The sequence below is a fragment of the Sus scrofa genome, unplaced genomic scaffold (genome assembly GCF_000003025.6).
Source record: "Sus scrofa isolate TJ Tabasco breed Duroc unplaced genomic scaffold, Sscrofa11.1 Contig47, whole genome shotgun sequence".
NCBI lineage: Eukaryota > Metazoa > Chordata > Mammalia > Artiodactyla > Suidae > Sus > Sus scrofa.
The window spans coordinates 110777-132315 of NW_018085219.1; the positions used below are offsets into that span (position 1 = coordinate 110777).

The 21539-nt window shown below is 48.7% G+C and overlaps 1 protein-coding gene and 2 gene segments (V, D, J or C); all 3 read right to left on the reverse strand.

Moving 5' to 3' along the window:
* Positions 1-4825: 4825 nt before the first annotated feature.
* On the reverse strand, positions 4826-5645 carry LOC110258829. The segment is given in 2 exon segments: positions 4826-5394; positions 5485-5645. Coding segments are annotated over 2 exon segments (600 nt in total).
* Positions 5646-11413: 5768 nt separating this feature from the next.
* On the reverse strand, positions 11414-12016 carry LOC110258838. The segment is given in 2 exon segments: positions 11414-11766; positions 11856-12016. Coding segments are annotated over 2 exon segments (399 nt in total).
* A 44-nt stretch (positions 12017-12060) lies between these two features.
* LOC110258821 lies at positions 12061-18291 on the reverse strand. Its single transcript, XM_021082070.1, has 5 exons — positions 18131-18291; positions 17636-18041; positions 17064-17127; positions 12261-12370; positions 12061-12193 (listed from the first exon to the last, which is right to left on the reverse strand). Exons 1-5 carry the CDS (start codon positions 18174-18176, stop codon positions 12061-12063), a joined length of 759 nt encoding a protein of 252 aa, XP_020937729.1. The 5' UTR covers positions 18177-18291.
* Positions 18292-21539: the final 3248 nt, after the last annotated feature.

The window sequence follows — 21539 nt, forward strand, 5'->3', positions numbered from 1 at the left end:
GATGCAAGGATTCCTCAATATCCACAAATCTATGGATGTGATACGCCATATCAACAAAATGAAAAATAAAAACCATGTGATCATCTCAAGAGCTGCAGAAAAAGCTTTCAAAAAACTCACACCCGTTCCGGATAATCACTCTCAAGAGAGTGGGCAAGATACTAAAGTAAACATAATAAAAGCCATATCTGACCAGCCCCCAGCCAATATCATTCCCAGTGGTGACAAACTGAAAGCACATCCACTAAGATGAGGAACCGGACAAGGATGTCCTCCTTCACCAGTGCTATTCAACACACACTTGGAAGGCTGAGCCATGGCAATCAGAGGAGAAAGAGAAATAAGGGGACTCCAGACTGGAAAAGAAGAAGTCAAACTACCCCTGTATGCAGATGACATGCGTCTACACCTAGAAAATGCTCTAAAGACACTCCCAGAAGACTTTTAAAGCTCATCAGTGCATTTGATAAGTCTCAGGATACACACTTAATACAGATAAATCCACTGCATTTCCATATACCAGCAATGAAAGATCCGAAAGAGCCATTAGGGACACAATCTCGTTCACCCTTGCAGTAAACGGAATAAAGTACCTAGGAATATGCTTCCCAAAGGGCCAAAACGCTTGTGGTCTGAAACTACCAGACTCTGAGGAAAGACATCAAAGACACAAATTGATGGGCAAATATACCATGCTCTTGGGTTGGAAGACTCAAGATAGTCAAAATGACAAGCCTACCTAAGGCACTCTGCAGAGTCAGGGTAATCCCTCTCACCTCACCAAGGACGTTCCTTATAGACCGAGAACACAGACGTTTGAAATGTGTATGGAAACACAAAAGACCTTGAAAAGCCAGAACTACATTGAAAAGAAAAAAGGGGCCCGGAGGAACCAGGCTCCCTGATCTCACGCACGACTACTACAAAGCTTCAGTCATTATGGCCCGGGCACGAAAGCAGTAACAGAGCTCAGTGGAACCCGATAGAAAGCCCAGAAATAACCCCATCGCCTATGGCCAATTCATCTATGACAAAGGAGGCAAGGTCATTCAGTGGAGCAACGATCGCACCTTCAACCAATGGTGCTGGGAAAACTGGACACCTGCATGCAAGGGAATGAAATTACAGGATTGTCTGACCCCACACAAAACTCAGACTCCAAAGGGAATGAAGGGAATTGTCTAATTGTGAATCCAGACTCTCTACAACTCCTGGAGGGAAACACAGGCAGAAAGCTCTTTGGCATAATTCACAGCAACAGCTTGCTTGTTCCACCTTCTTGAACAAAGCCAGGAAAGACACAACTAAACCAATGGGACCTAAGGAAGCTCAAAATCTTCTGCACGGCAAAGGACACCGTTCAACAAACAAAAAGACAACAGGGAGCATGGGAGAAAACTTTTGCAAATGACCCAAGCAACAAAGGTTTACTCTCCAAAACATGCAAACCACTCCTACAACTCCACAACAACCACAACAAAACAAGCCATTCAAAACCTGGGCAGAAGACCTAAAGAGACACCTCACCAAAGAAGACATGTAGACGGGCAGCAGGCACATGACAAAAGTGCTCAACATCCTAATTCTTAGAGAAATGCAGGTCAAGACCACCATGAAATATCAGCTCACTCCAGTCATCATGGCTGTCACCAACAATTCCACAAAGAACAAAAGCCAGAGAGGGCGTGGAGCGAAGGGAACCCTCCCTCACCGTTGGTGGGATTGTAAACTGGTTCAACCACGATGGAAGAGCCTATGGAAGGTCCTCAGAAAAGTGAACGTACCACTGCCATGGACTGTCACTACCCCACTGCCGGGCACGTACCCCGAAGAAAAGCCAGTGAAAAGGTGTGGCACCCCTCTGTTCAGAGCAGCACTACTACACGACAGTGGGGGGCTGTCCAGGGTCCACTAGCATGTCTTCTTTTCTGGCTCCCTTCCTGCTGTGCCTGACCCAGCCTGCTTCCTCTTTCGTTTTCTCTGTGGTGTCCGTTTTTCTTGTCTCCTTCCCATTTTCGCCAAGATTTTCTAGCTCTGTCGGGGTCCTGAGGCTTTTTGCCAGGATTACTCCAATTTCCTTTGTGAATTATTCCACATATCGATTTACTTTGGATGTATTTGTGGGTGTAGTGGAGGTTGCCATCCTACTACTCTGCCATCCTGGGAATCCCCCTGAAAAATCAGCTTTAAACTCTGGGAAGACACGAATGCTCAGACTGCACCAAAGCGTCATCACATACGAGTGACCGAGCTCGAGGAGGAAGAATGGAATCAAATCTCTGACGAGGGTATCACGAGAAAGGCCTGCCTCGAGGTCGACTGTCGTCAAGGTGTAGACGTGTCCCCGCGTCCCCTACATGACATCTCCACAGTGTCCCTGTGGTCCAAGGAACGTGTGCATCACCGGGTGTTCCCTCCCTTCCTTCAGGCGTCTGCTTCATGAGCAGGGACAGCACAGAATGCATGTCTGATATCTTCGTCCCCCCCGTAGCGTTAGGATGACCTTGGTCCTGCACTTGGATCAGGGACTGTTCCATTGTGTCTCCACTTACAGGGCGAACGCAGACCACTCATCCCCTCCAACAGTGCCGTGCACTTCCCACACATCAGAGACAGTGAGGGTCTCTCAGGTCCTGGGTCATAACGTCCAGGTGTGGACAGATGGACAGAAAGAGCCACAACACCTGCCACAGTGAAGTGCGAACAAGCCTTTGTCTGTTCCTCTTCTGCGCCTGGGGAGCCTTTTGAGGCAGAGCCCACCCAGGGCCTAGGGAGGGTCCCTGGGGACTCTCCACTTCAGCTGTAGAATCTGCTCCTGTGACGCACACTCACGGGTACGGGAGGATGATCGGACTGTGCTGGGCGCTCATCCAGGGCCGAGGGCTGGGCCGAGGGTCCCCCTCATCTGGACGTCTTCCCAGACCCCACGTCCTCCCAGCAGGGAGACTGACAGCTGAGTGGTCTCGGCTTCCCAGTCCTTCCCCAGGCATCTCCTACATCCCAGGCAGATTGGAATGCATGTTCCCAGCTGTCCTGCTCCAAGGCCTTTACCTAACTCTCTGAAGCACCTCCTCATGAGAGACTGCATCCCCTTTATAAGGTAACTTCAGAAACAACGGGGGAACCTGGACTTGACAATGTGTTCATAAGTGAGCAGATCAACCTGAATGGTGTGTCCGCTTGGTAGAAGTTTTCAGAGTAATTGAGATTTAAACTGATCTCATGAGGCGAGCATACATATCACAAAGGGAGGTGTTGAATGAAAAAAAGAGCCAAATTTTATGATGTATCTGACATCCTGGCAAAAGCAATGCAGCACACATCCTAAGCAGAGAATTACTCCCCCAAAGTTCAGAGGAAAAGCACCTAGCAGGTGCAGCAATGGCAGCATTTAAGGATAGTGACCATCCTCTGTACAAAGCGGCAGAGCCGGACACGTGGCACTCGGGACTGTCGAAACCCCAAATGAATCTCAGAAAGAGTGGACCTTCCAAGTACAAGCACAGGTCGTTCATTAGTTCAGAGGCTCAAGGAAGGAACGGTGCAGGCTGTACAGCCACACCTGAGGTGACTGTGACCCTGTGAATCCCCTTGGCTGAAGAAGGGAGGAAAAACATTCTGACCTCGGTGCCCCTGGCCATGCGTGGAGTCTGAGGACTCATTTCTGAAGACACTGTCCGTTAGCACTGGACCCTGGCCGATGACGGTGTTTGCGGCAGGGTCAGGCTAACGGTGCCCTGACCACTATGCCTGTGACACTGAGGACCTGGATGTCAGTGGCGGCAGCAGGGCTCTTCCTCTTAAGGGAAAGAAACAGTAACCAGTGGACCACGGGGAGGTTTCCACAGGTGGGATGTCACGGGGCTCCGAGACGTAACACCGTTGCAGGATACAGAGGGTGAACCAGCAGGCTCATGAAAACATGTTCCACGTCAATAATCATCAGGGAAATGCAAACCAAAAATTTGATGAGGTGCCACGTCGCACCAATCGGGATGGCCATCGTCTATACGTCTGCAAACAGCACATGCTGGAGAGGGCGTGGAGGAAAGGGAACCAACCCTTCGTCACTGCTGGTGGGAATGCAAAGTCGTACGACCTCCATGGAAGACAGTGTGGAGGTTCCTCAGAAAACTGCACACAGAACTGCCGCGTGATCCAGCAGTCTCAGTCCTGAACTGCTGTATAGAGAGACGGAGTTGGCTCGTGAGGCTGCAGCGACTGTTTCCTGGACTGAGAGCAGGGGTGTCTCTCTTGCTTCCTAGGGCTCGCCTCGGACTCTGTGGTGAGGTGGGGTCCCGCGCATTGGTTTCCTGCAGGTTCAGAAAACCCACGTGTTATTATCCTTCTCCCTTTAAACACTCCCTCCCAATTAGAAGTGTGTTGATGAAGTAATTGGAAGGATTTTCATTTGTCACAATATCAAATTCAGAGCAGAACAGGATGCAGGTAAGGGAGAGAGATGGAGAGCGTATGGGATGTGGAAGCAAGAGCCCTGAAAGGAACACACCACCCACGATCCCTCTAACTGGCATCATTCCTGGGGACCCTTGAGGACTCTGGGGTGCTGCCCTGCTCATGCGGGCCTCGCATTCAAGATGATAGGAGTCCAGCAAAGATCAACGTGACTGCCAGTGTCAGCCGAGCCGAACGGTGGGCAAAGAGTGATACTTAAAAGGAGCCAGGGTGTGTACGGTTAACTCTTTTTAATCCACTATGATATCACTGAAACTGCTAAATTTTCACAAGATTTGGACAAGAACACTCCTGAATTATATGTGGAAGTGACTCTGTGTCTGTGTTCCCTGAGGGAATTGCATTTCCTGTCGCAAAGGCCTTTCTAATTCAGAGACTGCATGTGTAAGCACAGAAGCATGTGTGCAGAGAGGATCCCTAGGGAGCTGCCACATGGAGAGGAAGCCGCAGACCCTGGCAGGAAACCAGCCCTTCCCCTCCCTCTGCACCTGCTCCTGAGCCTGAAGCACCCACGTTGTGGGTTCTGAGCGCCCCCTGGAGCCCAGTCCCCTGGGTGCCTGCAGGGAGGTTTGTGTCTGGGCTCACACGGCCTTCCCCTCACTGTGCCTATCGCACAGTAATAGCGGGCCGTGTCTTCGGTTCTGAGGCTGTTCATTTGCAGATACACCATGTTCTGGGAGTCGTCGCTGGAGATGGTGAATCGGCCCTTCACAGAGTCTGCGTAGTAGGTGCTACCGTCATAGTCACTACTAGCAATGGCTGCGACCCACTCCAGCCCCTTCCCTGGAGCCTGGCGGACCCAGCTGAAAGCGTAGTCACTGAAGTCGAATCCAGAGCCGACACAGGAGAGTCTCAGAGACCCCCCAGGCTGCACCAGGCCTCCTCCAGACTCCACCAGCTTCTCCTCACCCTGGACACCTGCAAACACAAAGACATCCTGGTCAGAAAACTGTCACACGCACACTGAGGTGCCCTCCAATCCTCTTTTTTCTTCCCCCCAGGATTTACCTTGTAAGAGAGCAAACAAGACCACCCAGTTCAGCCGAAACTCCATGGCGGGTGGTCTGTGTTCTTTCCGGATCACAGAACGGGATCCTGGGGCTGGGCTCCTTGCCAGAGCTGCAGGGTGATGGCAGGGCTGGTTTTATCTGCTGAGGGAGGAACCCATTTGCATGGCCTCCTAGTATATAAGTGGCTATGGCATCGAATGACCCTGAAAGGGCCCTTCCCAAGAGAAGGTGTGCGTGTCTTGCCATTGGTTGTGCTGAGAGCCTTTAGGGAAATATGTTTTCGTTATGTCACTTTCTTCACAGGAAGCACATATGCACGTGTGCTATGCTGATTGCACACTTGCACAGGCCCCTCTGGTGTAGAAGTCGTTGTGTTCCTCTTACTCGAGGGGTTAACTTCAACTGGGCACGTAGAGGGTGTGCGGAGGGTCCGGGGACACACACGTGCTGGGAGTCCCTCCTCGGGTCGGCACTCGAGGTCTTCCTGCTGAACACTCCGCTGCCCTGGGCAGTTCCAGGACAGAGTGGACATGCCTGGAGGGGCGGGCAGACCCCTCCCTGAGGAGAACATGATGACATTGTTCTGTGGTAGCGTTTTCCTGGGAATTTATCATCAGGATTCGTGGGAAAATCACAACGGTCTCTAAAGTGGGTTGTGTTGTGGAGTTTTTGCTTTGAGGGCCACACGCGTGGCCTATGGAGGTTCCCAGGCTAGGGCGTCAAGTCAGAGCTACAACTGCCGGCCTTTGCCACAGTCACAGCAAAGCAGGATCCGATCGATTCTGCGACGTACACCACAACTCATGGCATGCCAGATCCTTAACCCACTGCGTGAGGCCAGGGATCGAACCGGCAACCTCGTGGCTCCTAGTCAGATTCGTTTCCACTGCGCCAAGATGGGAACTCCTATACATTTCCAGTTTAATCCACAGGAGAGGACCGTTGCAAGACAACCTACTTGTGCCATTTTGGTTTTTAATCTCAGTACTTGGTACCCCCAGACCTGCTGCGGTACCCGCATTCTAAGTGTTCTTCACGCCCATCTCTGGACCCTGGAGAGGCCCTTGGTGGTCGTGATTTGTGTCCCTTAGGTGACGACCGAATCGGACCCTGACGGCTTCTGCCGCCATCTTCACAGAAAGCAAAAACGGTCTTCAGAATGTGTGCAGACGCTGCATTGACGCGTCGCAATAGGCCTGCCGTGTGAATCAGAAAACCTGGACTGAGAAGGCTCACGACTGAAAGCGACCTAAAGGATGTCACTGGACAGGATTGTAACCAGGCGTGTGGACGGTGGTCGGTGTCGCCATGGGACTACCTCTCAGGCGCTGTCCTGACGGAGGCACCGTCACGTGGAGAAGCTCAGCATGGAGTGACGGCCAGGCTTGGTTTCGTTGCTCTCAGAAATAGTAGGTTCTTGCGTTTAAATCATTTATTTACCTCAGGGGCGTTTAAAGTTTATTCATACAGATCATCTTGTTCAGATTTCAAAGGACATGGGGATTCGCGAAGTGGGTTTTTACCTTGCCTCTTCCGAAGCGTTTACACCCTTTCGAGGGTGTGGATAAATTAATACGCAAGTCATTTGGGGTCTATAAGGTAAGTACAGATGTTCCTTTGCAGCAAATTCGATTTATGTCTAAATTATCGTAACTGGCCTACCTAATTTGTGGGAAGAGTTCCAGTGGAGCAGAGCTGCGAGTACGAATGGTATCCCAAATGCATATGCTGACACCAATCTACAGATTTCTCCCAAAGGCACAGGTGAGTTCTCATCAGTCGTGTTCCCCAGCATTTGTTTAGGAGGTTCTGCTTCCTAAATCTATACACATATTAGACTTCTAATCTTTGGCAATATGAGATACAAAGAAATTGGTTTTCTGTGCTGTGATTCAACAGCTGGACTCTGAGAGTCCAACATCAAGATTCTGGGAGGTGTGGTTCCTGGAGCAGAACAGCTTCCTGATGGGCAGTTTTCCCCTGTAACCTCCTCTGCTTGGGGGGAGGGCAGGGGGCTTTGACAAGAGCTGAGTTCCCACTAAGGGGGGCCCCACCCCAACAGCCTAAGCCCTCCCCAAAGCCCCACCTTTGAAGTTCAGCATGTTGGGCGCTGGGTTTCGACGTGTGTATTTTGGGAACACAACCCTTAAACTGATCACAGGAACCAAGGAGTCACGTCATAATTCTACACAGTTGGAGGCTCCCCCTGGGGCGTCCCCTAAACTGAGGATACTCGTGGATACCCCAGAAGCTCTGATCCTCGAAAGCAAAGTGCTGATGTAAGACCTTCAGAACCAGCCGATGACACTGGAGTGTGGCCCCTGATCAGCCAAACTCTTTGACATGGAATCTACATCCTGTAATTTTTATGTTACTGTCAGAGTTATTATCATATACATTAAAGAATCGATAAATATTCCTAAGGCCACAGGTGTCTTTCAATCCATAATGGCCACTCACCCCTCTTTGAATTCATTGTGTGCAGGTCCTTATGCAGAACAAATGGTCACCTTCTTTCACATTTGGCACCTGATGGGTTCTGGCTCGTTCCTTCCTCGTCCCGTGCTGTTCAGTGCAGGCAAATCGGAGAAGAACGCCCGAGGTCCTCACCCATTGTGCGGCTGGGAGACGGATCCACATGAGCTGTTCTGGGAGCAGGACCCTCGCCCTCCTCCACCCTGAAGCACAGTGAGCACCCTGATCCAGGGTCCATTCCTGTGCCTGTCCAGCCTCACAGTGTGCTGGATGGGCCTTCCCTGCTCCAAACAGCCCCTGAGAACCTCTGGCTACACGCCGTGGCTCTTGAAGTACTCCACCACACTGCGTGGGGCGTCCTTGTGTCCTTGCACGGAGGAAACTAGCATGGAGGCTGTGAGAGAGGGTCCGGTGAATCAGGGCCACCAAGGGGAGTTGAGTTCCTTGCTTTGGGATCAAGTGCCCGCTGATGTTGGATGTCCAGCAAGTACTGTCTGCTGCTCCTGCCGAGCAGCATGGCTGAGTCCAACCGAGCCTCTTCTGTAGGTTCATCTGACTGATAGGAGCGATTGCCACTACGACGAAGAGGAGGGGGAAAGAAACACGTCACGCCCCCTACCTTTCAAGCGTGGGAGCATATTCCCCCCCTTCCAACAGTCCTTTCTCCGTCAGAGCCTGGAGTCCACAGGGTTCCCTTGGGGAGATGCCGCATGGAGAGGAAGCCCCACACCCTGGCGGGAATCCCGCCCTTCACCTGCCTCTGCACCTGCTCCTGGGCTGAAACACACATTGTGGGTCCTGAGCGCCCCCTGCAGCCCAGACCCTGTGTCCCTGCAGGGAGGTTTTTGCCTGGCCTCATACTCCCTGCCCCTCAGTGTCACTGGAAAAGCCACACGAGGCTGAGTCCTTGACTCCCAGAAGTTCAGTTGCAGATCCCGCATGTTCTTGGAGTCGTCTCTGCAGAAGGTGAACCGGCCCTTCACAGAGTCTGCATCGTGTGTGTGATCATGATTACAGGTCCGTGAGACCTACTGCAGTCCCTTCCCTGGAGCCTGGAGGACCCCGCTCAGGTAGGAGCTACTGAAGCTGCATCCACAAGCTGCACAGGAGAGTCCCAGAGGCCCCCCAGGCCTCCCCCAGACTCCACCAGCTGCACCTCACGCTGGGTCCCTGTAAACACAAAGGCAGCCTGGTCAGGAACCTCTCTCACACCCACCGATGGCCGCTCACATTTCAGCATCTCCTGATCTCCAGAAATTTCCGTGTGGTCCATCCGCCAAACCGCCCAGCTGAGCCCAGACTCCATGGTGGGGGGTCTGTGTTCAGGCCTGATCACACAGTGGGAGCAGCTGGGCCTGCTGGGGCAGGGGCTCCTCTGCCAGGGCTGTGGGATCAGGGCAGGCTTGTTTTCCTCAGCAGAGGTGTGCCCCCTTTCTGTTGACCTCTTAGTATGTAAGATCTACTAAGAACGAAAGTATGTATGATGTACTCCGGGTTCAGAAAGACCAGTGAATGCCAGTTGCTGCAGCACTGATGCACCTGGAGGGTCTCCTGCTAAGGGACGTGAGTCACAGAGAGAACGACACACACCATATACCTCTCATTTGTGGAGTCTGATACATTCACAGATGAGACCATGTAGGGAGGAGAAACAGGCTCACGCACGCGGAGAGCAGCCCTGTGGTTGGCAAGGCGGGAGGGAGGGCGTGGGACGGACTGGAAGTTTGGGGTTAGTGGGTGTAAACAGTTACCTTGAGATGAATGAGCCGTGAGGTCCTGATGTGCTGCACAGGGAAGCACATGCAGCCAGTGTGTGAAAACACGATTGAAGAGCATATGAGAATCCGAAAAAGGTATGTATACATGTAATGCCAGTTTGGTGCAGAGCAGCATTGAGAGAACATGGACAATCAATGATATCATAAAACTAAAGAAAAGAAGACATGCATCCTTTGAGTGCCCAGTGAGGGAAGACCCTGAGCAGAGCGTGGGTGGGGGCAGTACGGCGGAAGGAATCGGTGTTGCTTACAGAGGCCTCTAGGCCGGAATTCCCGAATCTGCTGACCCTCCAGATGGAGCAGGTGCACCTTCCCAGGGGAGGTCTGATTCTTCCTTCAGGGACACAGAGGAGGTCAGATGGTTCCTCTCTGCTTTGGTTTTCTCTCATTCACTTTAATTCAGAATAATCAACCTGCAATGGAACACATATATGGGTGGCTCATGTGTTATGTTATTTTTCTATCTGAACACACACAGGACTAGGTGTACCTGCCTTTGAAGGAGGTAGAGCTAAGCCCTGCAGCCTGCACATAGAATGCAGCAGAGCTGTGGAGCCTGCATCAGGGAACAGAGAACTCTTGCTGTTAGGCTTGTCTTTTTTTTATTTTACTCTAAAGCAGAGTTGATTTACAGTGTTGCGCCATTTTTCTTTCTGTAAAGTGATCCTTTGACTTTTATGTACATTCTTTTTTCTCATATTATCTTCCTCATATTTTTTCCTAAGAAATTGGATGTAGCTCCCAAGCCTATACATTGATAACGGGGCCTGTGCTTCCAAAACAGGACCTGCTCCCCACTCCACACAGGAATTCCTGGAGAGAGTTGGCAATGGCTAGTGAGGTTGCAGTGATGGCTTCCTGGAATGAGAGCAGGGGTGTTTCTCTAGCTGCCTAGTGCTCACCTCGGACTGTGTGGTGAAGGCGGGATCCTGCCCATTGGTTTACAGCACTTGCAGAAAATCCACATGTTATCATCTGCCTGAGTGTAAACGTTCCCGACCAATTATCTACGTGTTGATTGAGATAATTTTCATGGTTCCTATTTGTCACCATGTCACCCACAGAGCAGAACAGGATGCAGGCTTCACCTCCGTCGAAGGAGAGTGTATTGGACCTGGAAGCAAGAGCCCAGAAAGGACACTGCACCCACGTCCTCTCTACCTGGCATCATTCCTGGGGGCCCGTGAGTGTCCTGGTGTGATACCCTGCTTTTAAACTCTGCATGCATCAGAATTACAGGAAAGCAAGGAGCCACGACCCTGGCAGTGTCTGCCAACCTAACAGCAAGCAAGGACTGAGATTCCAAAGGAGGAAGCAAGTCTATGATTCCCTCTGCTTAAAGCCAGTGTGGTATGTCTGAACCTGCTCGATTTTTTCAATATTTGGACGAGAACAATCAGGAATTGAAATCGTAAATTACTCTCTGTCTACTGTGCACGAGACTAAATTTTTTCTTCCTGTCTCAGAGGGCCTTTGTGTTGCAGAGCCTGTAGTGTAAGCACAGAATCATGTGTCCAAAGCAGATCCCCAGGGAGATGCTACATGAAGAGGAAGCCCCAGACCCTGGCAGGAAACCAGCCTTCCAACTCCCTCTGCACCTGCTCCTGGGCATGAAACACACACATAGTGATTGTGGGTCCTGAGTGCCCCCTGCAGCCCAGAACCTTTGTCCCTCTAGGGAGGTTTGTGTCTGGGCTCAGACTGCTTTCCCGTCACTGTGCCTCTTGCACAGTAATAGCGGGCCGTGTCTTCGGTTCTCAGGCTGTTCATTTGCAGATAGGCCGTGTTTTGGGAGTCGTCTTTGGAGATGGTGAATCGGCCCTTCACAGAGTCTGCGTAGTAGGTGCTACCACCACTAGTACTAATAGCTGCCAGCCACTCCAGCCCCTTCCCTGGAGCCTGGCGGACCCAGCTGATTTCATAACTACTGAAGGTGAATCCAGAGCCGACACAGGAGAGTCTCAGAGACCCCCCAGGCTGCACCAGGCCTCCTCCAGACTCCACCAGCTTCACCTCACCCTGGACACCTGCAAACACAAAACATCCTGGTCAGAAAACTGTCACACGCACACTGAGGTGCCCTCCAATCCTCTTTTTTCCTCCCCCCAGGATTTACCTTGTAAGAGAGCAAACAAGACCACCCAGTTCAGCCGAAACTCCATGGCGGGTGGTCTGTGTTCTTTCCGGATCACAGAACGGGATCCTGGGGCTGGGCTCCTTGCCAGAGCTGCAGGGTGATGGCAGGGCTGGTTTTATCTGCTGAGGGAGGAACCCATTTGCATGGCCTCCTAGTATATTAGCGGTTATGGCATCGCATGGCCTCAAAGTGGCAGGTGCCCAAGGCAGGCATGAGGGTCCTGATGCTGGTCGGTTGGATGGCCTTTACGAAGATGTCTCTTCATTGCATCAGTTTCGTCACGGTAGACACCTGTCACTCGTGGGCCATTCTGATTTCTACCGTGGCACACAAACCGCTGACGGAGAAGTCATTGTTTTCCCCACATTCAGGAAAGAAACTCACCCAGGGGCGTAGCGTTCTGTGGCGTCTCCAAGGACACACACGTGCTGGGAGTCCCTCCTTGTGTCTGCACTTGTGCTCCTCCTGCTGGACCCACTTGTCCCCTGAAGCAACTGCAGGACAGAGTGGACACACCTGCAGGGGGGCAGATCCCCTTCCATTTAAAGCACACGATGGTATTGTTCCCCCGTCGTATTTACCTTGGGATGTATCGTTAGGGTTCATGGGAGTTTCTCATATATCTCTAGTGTCTATTTTGGATTTATGGGTTTCCTTTATACAGATGCTCTGGCTGGGTCCTCTGGAGTATACAGCAGTTCTGTGCTTCATTTTTAAGGAACCTCCCTACTGTTCTCCGTAGTGGTTGCATGTACCCATATGCCTATACTGAAACAAAGAAATCATTCTTTGAAAAAATGGGTAAAACTTGTGTGCATGGAAGGATACATACATGCTAGTAAAAATCCAGTGTTCAATCAGGAAATCAAAAGGAAAATCAAATCACCTCAAGGAAAATGACAGTGAAAAAACAGCCTTTGCAAAACTATGGGATGCCCCCAAAGGAGTTATTACAGGGACGTTGATGGCTATGCAGCCTAAGCTATCACCTAAAAGATTAGAGAAAAGAAAAAAAAAAAACAAACCCTGGAAGGTCAGCAGAAGGATGGTCATCATATGGAGCCGAGAAGAAATCAGTAAAATAACACTTCAGAAAAATAGAGAAAAAATGGTTGCTCATATATATATAACTGGTTCATGTTGCTATAGAGCAGAAATTTTAGAACCTTGTAAATCTACTATAATAAATTGTTTTAATACTAGAAAACACACAATCAGACCAGGAGATGGTACTTTGAAAGGGTAAATCAATTTGCAAACATCTGGACAGACTCACCATGAAGACGTGAGAGAGAAACCAAATAAACAAAACAAGAAATGAGAAAGGAAATATCTTAATGGATGCTGCAGAGGCACAAAAAATCCCAAGAGAACACCATGAGCAATGACAGGCCCATAACTTTGACATCCTAGATGAAATGGACATGTTTCTCGAGACAGACTGCCTACCCGAACCGAATTAGGTAGAAATACGCCATTGGACCAGAACTGTCACTAGAAATGCAATTGCATATGTCATTAACACTCCCTACAAACATTCTCAACCAAATGTAGCCAAAGGATTCCAACAAGTCATAAAACCAAAGCATTCACCATGGCCTCATGCGGTTCATATCACGTTCGCAAGGATGGTTCAACCTAACACAACGAAATCTGTTCAAAACCACGTTAAGAAAAGTCCAAAACCACATGCTATTCTCAATAGATGCAGAAAAAGCATTTCAGACAATCCCACATGCGCTCATGACAAAACCTCTTATCCAAGTTGGTATGAAGGGACCATATTTTACGATGACAAATGCCGTTGTTGACAAACCCGTATCCAATGAAATACTCAACAGAGAAAAGCGGAAAGTCTTCACGTGAAAATCTGGAACAAGACAAGGGGTGCCCACTCTCACCCCTTTGCTTCAACAGAGTATTGGGAGTCCCAGCCACAGCCACCAGGCCAACAGGAGAAATCCGCTCTGTCCAAACTGGGCGGGAAGAGGTAAAATGATCACTCTAAGCAGATGACATGAGAGTCTGTAGAAAACTGGAAGGACTCCACACCGGAACGTCCCAACCTGATCAAGGAACTCAGCAGAGTAGCAGGATACAAAATTCACCTTTCGGAGAGAGGTTGCCTTTCTGTATGCTAACAACGGTGTATTAGAAAACGAGCATGTTTCTTTTGTTTGTCTGATGGCTGTGGCCAGGACTTCCAACCTTCTGTTGAATAGCGGTGGTGAGAGTGGGCATCCCTGCCTTGTTCCAGATTTTAGTGGGAAGGCTTTCGGTTTGTCTCCATTGAGTATTGTATTTGCTGTGGGTTTGTCATAAAAGGCTTTGCTTCTGTGAAGGAGTATTCCCTCTATACCCACTGTGGTGAGAGTTGTTATCATAAGTGATGGCTGGACTGTGTCAGATGCTTTTGTCTGCGTCTGTTGAGATGATCATATGGCTTTTGACTCTTCTTTCCATAGTGTGGTGTATGGCGTTGACTGAGTGGCATATGTTGAACCATCCTTGTGACCCTGGGATGAATCCCACCTGGGCATGATGTACGATCCTGCTGATATGTTGTTGGATTTGGTTGGCTAAAACTTCATTGCGAACTTTTGCGTCTATATCCGTCAAAGATATTGGCAAACAAAACAAATAAAAGGTATCCAAATAGGAAGTTACAAGATATATCTGTCACTGCAGGCAGACGAGAGACACTAAATTCAGAAAACCCTAAGGACTCAATGCAGCAAGCATTGAACTGATCACCAAATTCAGCAAAGTAGCAGGATGCAAGATTCACATTCAGAAATCAGTCACATTTCTGTCTACGCACAATGAAACTTTAGAGAAGGAATGCGAAGGCACAATACCTTTTAAAATGGCACCCCCAAAATGCAAACACCTGGGAATACACCTGACCAAGGAGGCAGAGGACCTATATGCCGAGAGCTATAAAACTTTCATCAAGAAAGGAAAGAAGACGTAAAGAAAGGGAAAGATACTCCATGCTCCTGGGTTGGAAAAATTAATGCTGTGAAAATGGCCATACCTCCCAAAGCGATCTGCAGGTTCAACACAATCCCTATCTAATTACCCATGACATTTTTCACAGAAGTGCAACAAACTATCCAAACATTTCTATGGAGCCACCAAAGACCCAGAATTGCCAACGCAATCCTGAGGAACACAAACCAAGCAGGAGGCATCACTCTCCCAGACCTCAGGCAATATCACAAAGCCTCAGTCCTCAGGACCGTGTGGTACTAGTACCAAAACCGACAGACAGACCACGGGATCAGAAGAGAGAATCCGGAAACAAGCCCCGACACCTATGGTCATTTAATCTTTGCCAAAGGAGGCAAGGACAGAAAAATGGGAAAAGACTGTATTTCAGCAAGAAGTGCTGGGAAACCTGGGCAGCTGCATGGAAAGCAGAACACCCCCGCACACCATGCACAGATATAAACTCAACGTGGCTGAGAGACTTCGGTGTGAGACAAGACACCATCAAGACCTGGAAGGGAACATAGGCAGAACATTCTCTGACATCAACCTTACCAATGTTTTCTCAGGTCAGTCTCCCAAAGCAACAGAAATAAGAGCAAAAATAAAGCGATGGGACCTCATCAAACTGACAAGCTGTTGCTCAGCAAAGAAAAGGAGAAAGAAAAACCAAGAGACAGCTTACAGAATGGGAGAAAGTATTTTCAAATGATGCAACTGACAAGGGCTTAGTCTCTAAAATATACACACAGCTTATGCAGCTCAACAGCCAAAAAGCCAGCAACCCAATGGAAAAATGGGCAAAAGACCTGAATAGACATTTCTCCAAGGAAGATACACAGATGGCCAACAAGCTCATGAAACAATGCTGACCATCCCTGATTATTAGCGAAATGCAAGTCAGAATAACCCTGAGATACAACCTCACACCAGCCAGAAAAGCCATCGTTATCACGTCCACACATAACAAGTGCTGGAGGGGGTGTGGAGAAAAGGGAACCCTCCTGCACTGTTGGTGGGAACATAAGCTGGTACAACCACTATGGAGAACAGTGTGGCGATACCTTAGAAAACTATACATAGAACTTCCATATGACCCCGCAATCCCACTCTTGGGCATATATCCGGACAAAACTTTCCTTGAAAAAGACACACACACCCACATGTTCATTGCAGCACTATTCACAACGGCCAAGACGTGGAAGCAACCCAAATGTCCATCAACAGACAATTGGATCAGGAAGATGTGGTATATACCCACAATGGAATACGACTCAGCCATAAAAAAGAACAGAACCATGCCATTTGCAGCCGCATGGATGGAATTGGAGACCCTCATCCTGAGTGAAGTAAGTGAGACAGAGAAAGACCAGTACCATATGATGTCGCTTATATCTGGAATCTAGCAGACAGAATGAACGATCCGCTCCACAGAAAAGAAAATCATGGACTTGGAGAAGAGACTTGCGTTTGCCAAGAGGGAGTGTGAGGGTTTGAGAGCTTGGGGTTAATAGATGCAGACTATTGCCTTTGGAATGGAGTAGCAATGAGATCCTGCTGTGTCACATTGGACACTGTGTCTAGTCACAAGATGGAGCAAGAGAATGTGAGAAAAAAAGAATGTATCCATGTATGCGTAGCTGGGTCACCATGCTGTATGACAGAGGAAAAAATAATGCATTGGGAAATAAAAACTAAATGAAGCTAAACTAAAGTAATTATTTCTACTAAAAAAAGGAATTGGTTTGCTGACAGAGGCCTCTAGGCCGGAATTCCCAAATCTGTTGACCCTCCAGATGCAACAGGTGCATCTGGAGCCTTAACAAAATGAGGAAGGCCGGGGATCGATCCCGCAACGTCATGGTTGCTAGTCAGATTTGTTAATCACTGTGCCACGATGGGAACTCCCAGGCCTGAGCTTCCAAAACTGGACCTGCTCCCCACCCCTCACAGGAATTCCTGGAGAGAGTTGGCAATGGCTAGTGAGGTTGCAGTCATTGCTTCCTGGAATGAGAGCAGGGGTGTTTCTCTTGCTGCCTAGTGCTCACCTCGGACTGTGTGGTGAAGGCGGGATCCTGCCCATTGGTTTACAGCACTTGCAGAAAATCCACATGCTATCATCTGCCTGAGTGTAAACGTTCCCGACCAATTATCTACGTGTTGATTGAGATAAATTTCATGGTGCCTATTTGTCACCATGTCACCCACAGAGCAGAACAGGATGCAGGCTTCACCTCCGTCGAAGGAGAGTGTATTGGACCTGGAAGCAAGAGCCCAGAAAGGACACTCCACCCACGTCCTCTCTACCTGGCATCATTCCTGGGGGCCCGGGAGGGTCCTGGTGTGATGCCCTGCTTTTAGGCTCTGCATGCATCAGAATTACAGGAAAGCAAGGAGCCACGACCTTGGCAGTGTCTGCCAACCTAACAGCAAGCAAGGACTGAGATTCCAAAGGAGGAAGCAGGTCTATGATTCCCTCTGCTTAAAGCCAGTGTGGTATGTCTGAACCTGCTCGATTTTTTTCAATATTTGGACGAGAACAATCAGGTAGTGAAATCGAAAATTACTCTCTGTCTACTGCGCATGACATGAAACTTTCTCTTCCTGTCTCAGAGGGCCTTTGTGTTGCAGACCCTGTAGTGTAAGCACAGAATCATGTGTCCAAAGTGGATCCCCAGGGAGATGCTACATGGAGAGGCAGCCCCAGACCCTGGCAGGAAACCAGCCTTCCAACTCCCTCTGCACCTGCTCCTGGGCATGAAACATACACATAGTGGTTGTGGGTCCTGAGTGCCCCCTGCAGCCCAGACCCTGTGTCCCTGCAGGGAGGTTTGTGTCTGGGCTCACATTGCCTTCCCCTCACTGTGCCTCTTGCACAGTAATACCGGGCCGTGTCTTCGGTTCTCAGGCTGTTCATTTGCAGATAGGCCGTGTTCTGGGAGTTGTCGCTGGAGATGGTGAATCGGCCCTTCACAGAGTCTGCGTAGTAGGTGCTACTACCACTACTATAAATACCTGCCAGCCACTCCAGCCCCTTCCCTGGAGCCTGGCGGACCCAGCTCATGCTATAACTACTGAAGGTGAATCCAGAGCCGACACAGGAGAGTCTCAGAGACCCCCCAGGCTGCACCAGGCCTCCTCCAGACTCCACCAGCTTCTCCTCACCCTGGACACCTGCAAACACAAAGACATCCTGGTCAGAAAACTGTCACACACCCACTGAGGTGCCCTCCAATCCTCTTTTTTCCTCCCCCAGGATTTACCTTGTAAGAGAGCAAACAAGACCACCCAGTTCAGCCGAAACTCCATGGCGGGTGGTCTGTGTTCTTTCCGGATCACAGAACGGGATCCTGGGGCTGGGCTCCTTGCCAGAGCTGCAGGGTCCTGGCAGGGCTGGTTTTATCTGCTGAGGGAGGAACCTATTTGCATGGCCTCCTAGTATATAAGTGGTTATGGCATCGCATGGCCTCAAAGTGGCAGGTGCCCAAGGCAGGCATGAGGGTCCTGATGCTGGTCGGTTGGATGGCCTTTACGAAGATGTCTCTTCATTGCATCAGTTTCGTCACGGTAGACACCTGTCACTCGTGGACCATTCTGATTTCTACCGTGGCACCCAAACCGCTGACGGAGAAGTCATTGTTTTCCCCACATTCAGGAAAGAAACTCACCCAGGGGCATAGCCTACTGTGGCGTCTCCAAGGACACACACGTGCTGGGAGTCCCTCCTTGTGTCTGCACTTGTGCTCCTCCTGCTGGACCCACCTGTCCCCTGAAGCAACTGTAGGACAGAGTGGACACACCTGCAGGGGGCAGATCCCCTTCCATCTAAAGCACACGATGGTATTGTTCCCCCGTCGTATTTACCTTGGGATGTATCGTTAGGGTTCATGGGAGTTTCTCATATATCTCTAGTGTCTATTTTGGATTTATGGGTTTCCTTTATACAGATGCTCTGGCATGGGTCCTCTGGAGTATTCGGCAGTTCTGTGCTTCATTCTTAAGTAACCTCCCTACTGTTCTCCATAGTGGTTGCATGTTCCCAAATGCCTATACTGACGCAAAATATCATTCCTGTAAAAATGGGTAAAACTTGTGTGCCTGGAAAGTTAAATACATACTTCTAAAAATCCAGTGTTCAATCAGGATATCAAAAGGAAAATAAACTATCTCAAGGAAAATGGCAATGAAAACACAGCCTTTCCAAATCTATGGAATGCCTCCAAAGGAGTTATTACAGGGAAGTTGATGGCTATGCAGCCTAAGCTATCACCTAAAGGAATTAGGGAAAAGGAAAAAAAAAATCCCTGGAACGTTAGCAGAAGGATGGTCATCATATGGAGCTGAGAAGAATTCTATGAAATAGACTTTAAAAAATAGACAAAAACGGATTCTCATATATATATATAAATATATATATATATATATATTTATATATATAAATGGGTCACTTGCTGTACAACTGAAATTAACAGAATATTTTATAGCAACTATAATAAATTATGTTAAAAGAAGAAACAGAATCAGACCAGGACATGGTACTTTGAAAGGGTAAATCAAATTGCCAAGCATCAGGACAGAATTATCAACAAGATCTGAGAGAGAAACTATATACACAAAAGAAGAAATGAGAAAGGAAATATCTTTTTTTTTTAATTTGCACTTTTTTTAAATAATTTTTTTTTAATTTTCCCACTGTACAGCAAGGGGGTCAGGTGAGAAAGGAAAAATCTTAATGGATGCTGCAGAAACACCAAAAATCCCACGAGAACACCATGAACAATGACAGGCCCATAAATTTGACATCCGAGACGAAATGGACAAGTTTCTAGGAACTTACAGCCCAGCCAAACCGACTTAAGGAGAAATACATACTTTGACCAGAACTATCACCCGAAATGGAAGTGCATATGTAATGAAATCACTCCCGACAAATATTCTCAACAAAGTTTAGCCAAACAAACCCAACAATACATAAGACAAAAGCAGACTCCATGGCCAAATGGGCCTCATATCAAGTTTGCGAGGATCTTCAACATACGCAAATCAACCTATGTTCTACCCACATTAAGAGAAGTGCCAAACCACATGATCACCTCAATAGATGCAGAAAGAGCATTAGACAAAGTCCAACATCCATTCATGATGAAAGCTCTCACCAAAGTGGGTATAGAGGGAATATTCCTTCGCATAATCGAAGCCCTTTTTGACAACCCACAGCCAGGACAACCCTCAATGGAGCAAAGCTGAAAGCCTTCCTGCTAAAATCTGGAACAAGACAGGGATGTTCTTGTCACTCAACACAGCCCTGGCGGTCCTGCCACAGCAATCAGAGAAGCAAACGAAATAAAAGGCGTCCGCATAGGAGGAGGAGGAGAGATGAAACCGTCACTGCATGCAGATGGCATGCATATAGGTATATGTATGGAAAACCCTAAGGCCTCAGCCAAAAAATTACTAGAACTGATCACCAAATTCAGCAAAGTAGCAGGATGCAAGATTCACATTCAGAAATCAGTCACATTTCTGTCTACGCACAATGAACCTTTAGAGAAGGAATGCAAAGGCACAATACCTTTTACAATTGCACCCCCAAAATGCAAACACCTGGGAATACACCTGACCAAGGGGGCAGAGGACCTGTATGCCGAGAGCTATAAAACTTTCATCAAGAAAGGAAAGAAGACCTAAAAAAGGGGAAAGATAGTCCATGCTCCTGGGTTGGAAAAATTAATGCTGTGAACATGGCCATACCTCCCAAAGCGATCTGCAGGTTCAACACAATCCCTATCTAATTACCCATGACATTTTTCACAGAAGTGCAACAAACTATCCAAACATTTCTATGGAGCCACCAAAGACCCAGAATTGCCAACGCAATCCTGAGGAACACAAACCAAGCAGGAGGCATCACTCTCCCAGACCTCAGGCAATATCACAAAGCCTCAGTCCTCAGGACCGTGTGGTACTGGTACCAAAACCGACAGACAGACCACGGGATCAGAAGAGAGAACCCGGAAACAAGCCCCGACACCTATGGTCACTTAATCTTTGCCAAAGGAGGCAAGGACAGAAAAATGGGAACAAGATTGTCTTTTCAGCAAGAAGTGCTGGGAAACCTGGGCAGCTGCATGGAAAGCAGAACACCCCCGCACACCATGCACAGATATAAACTCAACGTGGCTGAGAGACGTCAGTGTGAGACAAGACACCATCAAAGTCCTGGAAGGGAACATAGGCAGAACATTCTCTGACATCAACCTTACCAATGTTTTCTCAGGTCAGTCTCCCAAAGCAACAGAAATAAGAGCAAAAATAAAGCGATGGGACCTCATCAAACTGACAAGCTTTTGCTCAGCAAAGAAAAGGAGAAAGAAAAACCAAGAAACAGCTTACAGAATGGGAGAAAGTAGTTTCAAATGATGCAACTGACAAGGGTTTAATCTCTAAAATATACAAACAACTTACATGCTTCAACAGCCAAAAAGCCAGCAACCCAATGGAAAAATGGGCAAAAGATCTGAATAGACATTTCTCCTAGGAGGATATACTGATGGCCAACAAGCACATGAAGACATGCTCACCGTCCCTGACTATTAGGGGAAAACAAATCCAAATTACTCTGAGATACTCCCTCGCCCAGTCAGAATGGCCGTCATTAACGCGTCCACACAT

Coding starts and splice junctions, on each gene's coding strand:
- LOC110258821 (XM_021082070.1), bottom strand. CDS start 18,176: ATGGAGTTTCGGCTGAACTGGGTGGTCTTGTTTGCTCTCTTACAAG. Junction 18,042..18,130: donor CTTGTTTGCTCTCTTACAAG/GTAAATCCTGGG, acceptor TTGTGTTTGCAG/GTGTCCAGGGTGAGGAGAAG. Junction 12,371..17,063: donor TCTGCTCTGTGGGTGACATG/GTGACAAATAGG, acceptor TCTGTCCTGCAG/TTGCTTCAGGGGACAAGTGG.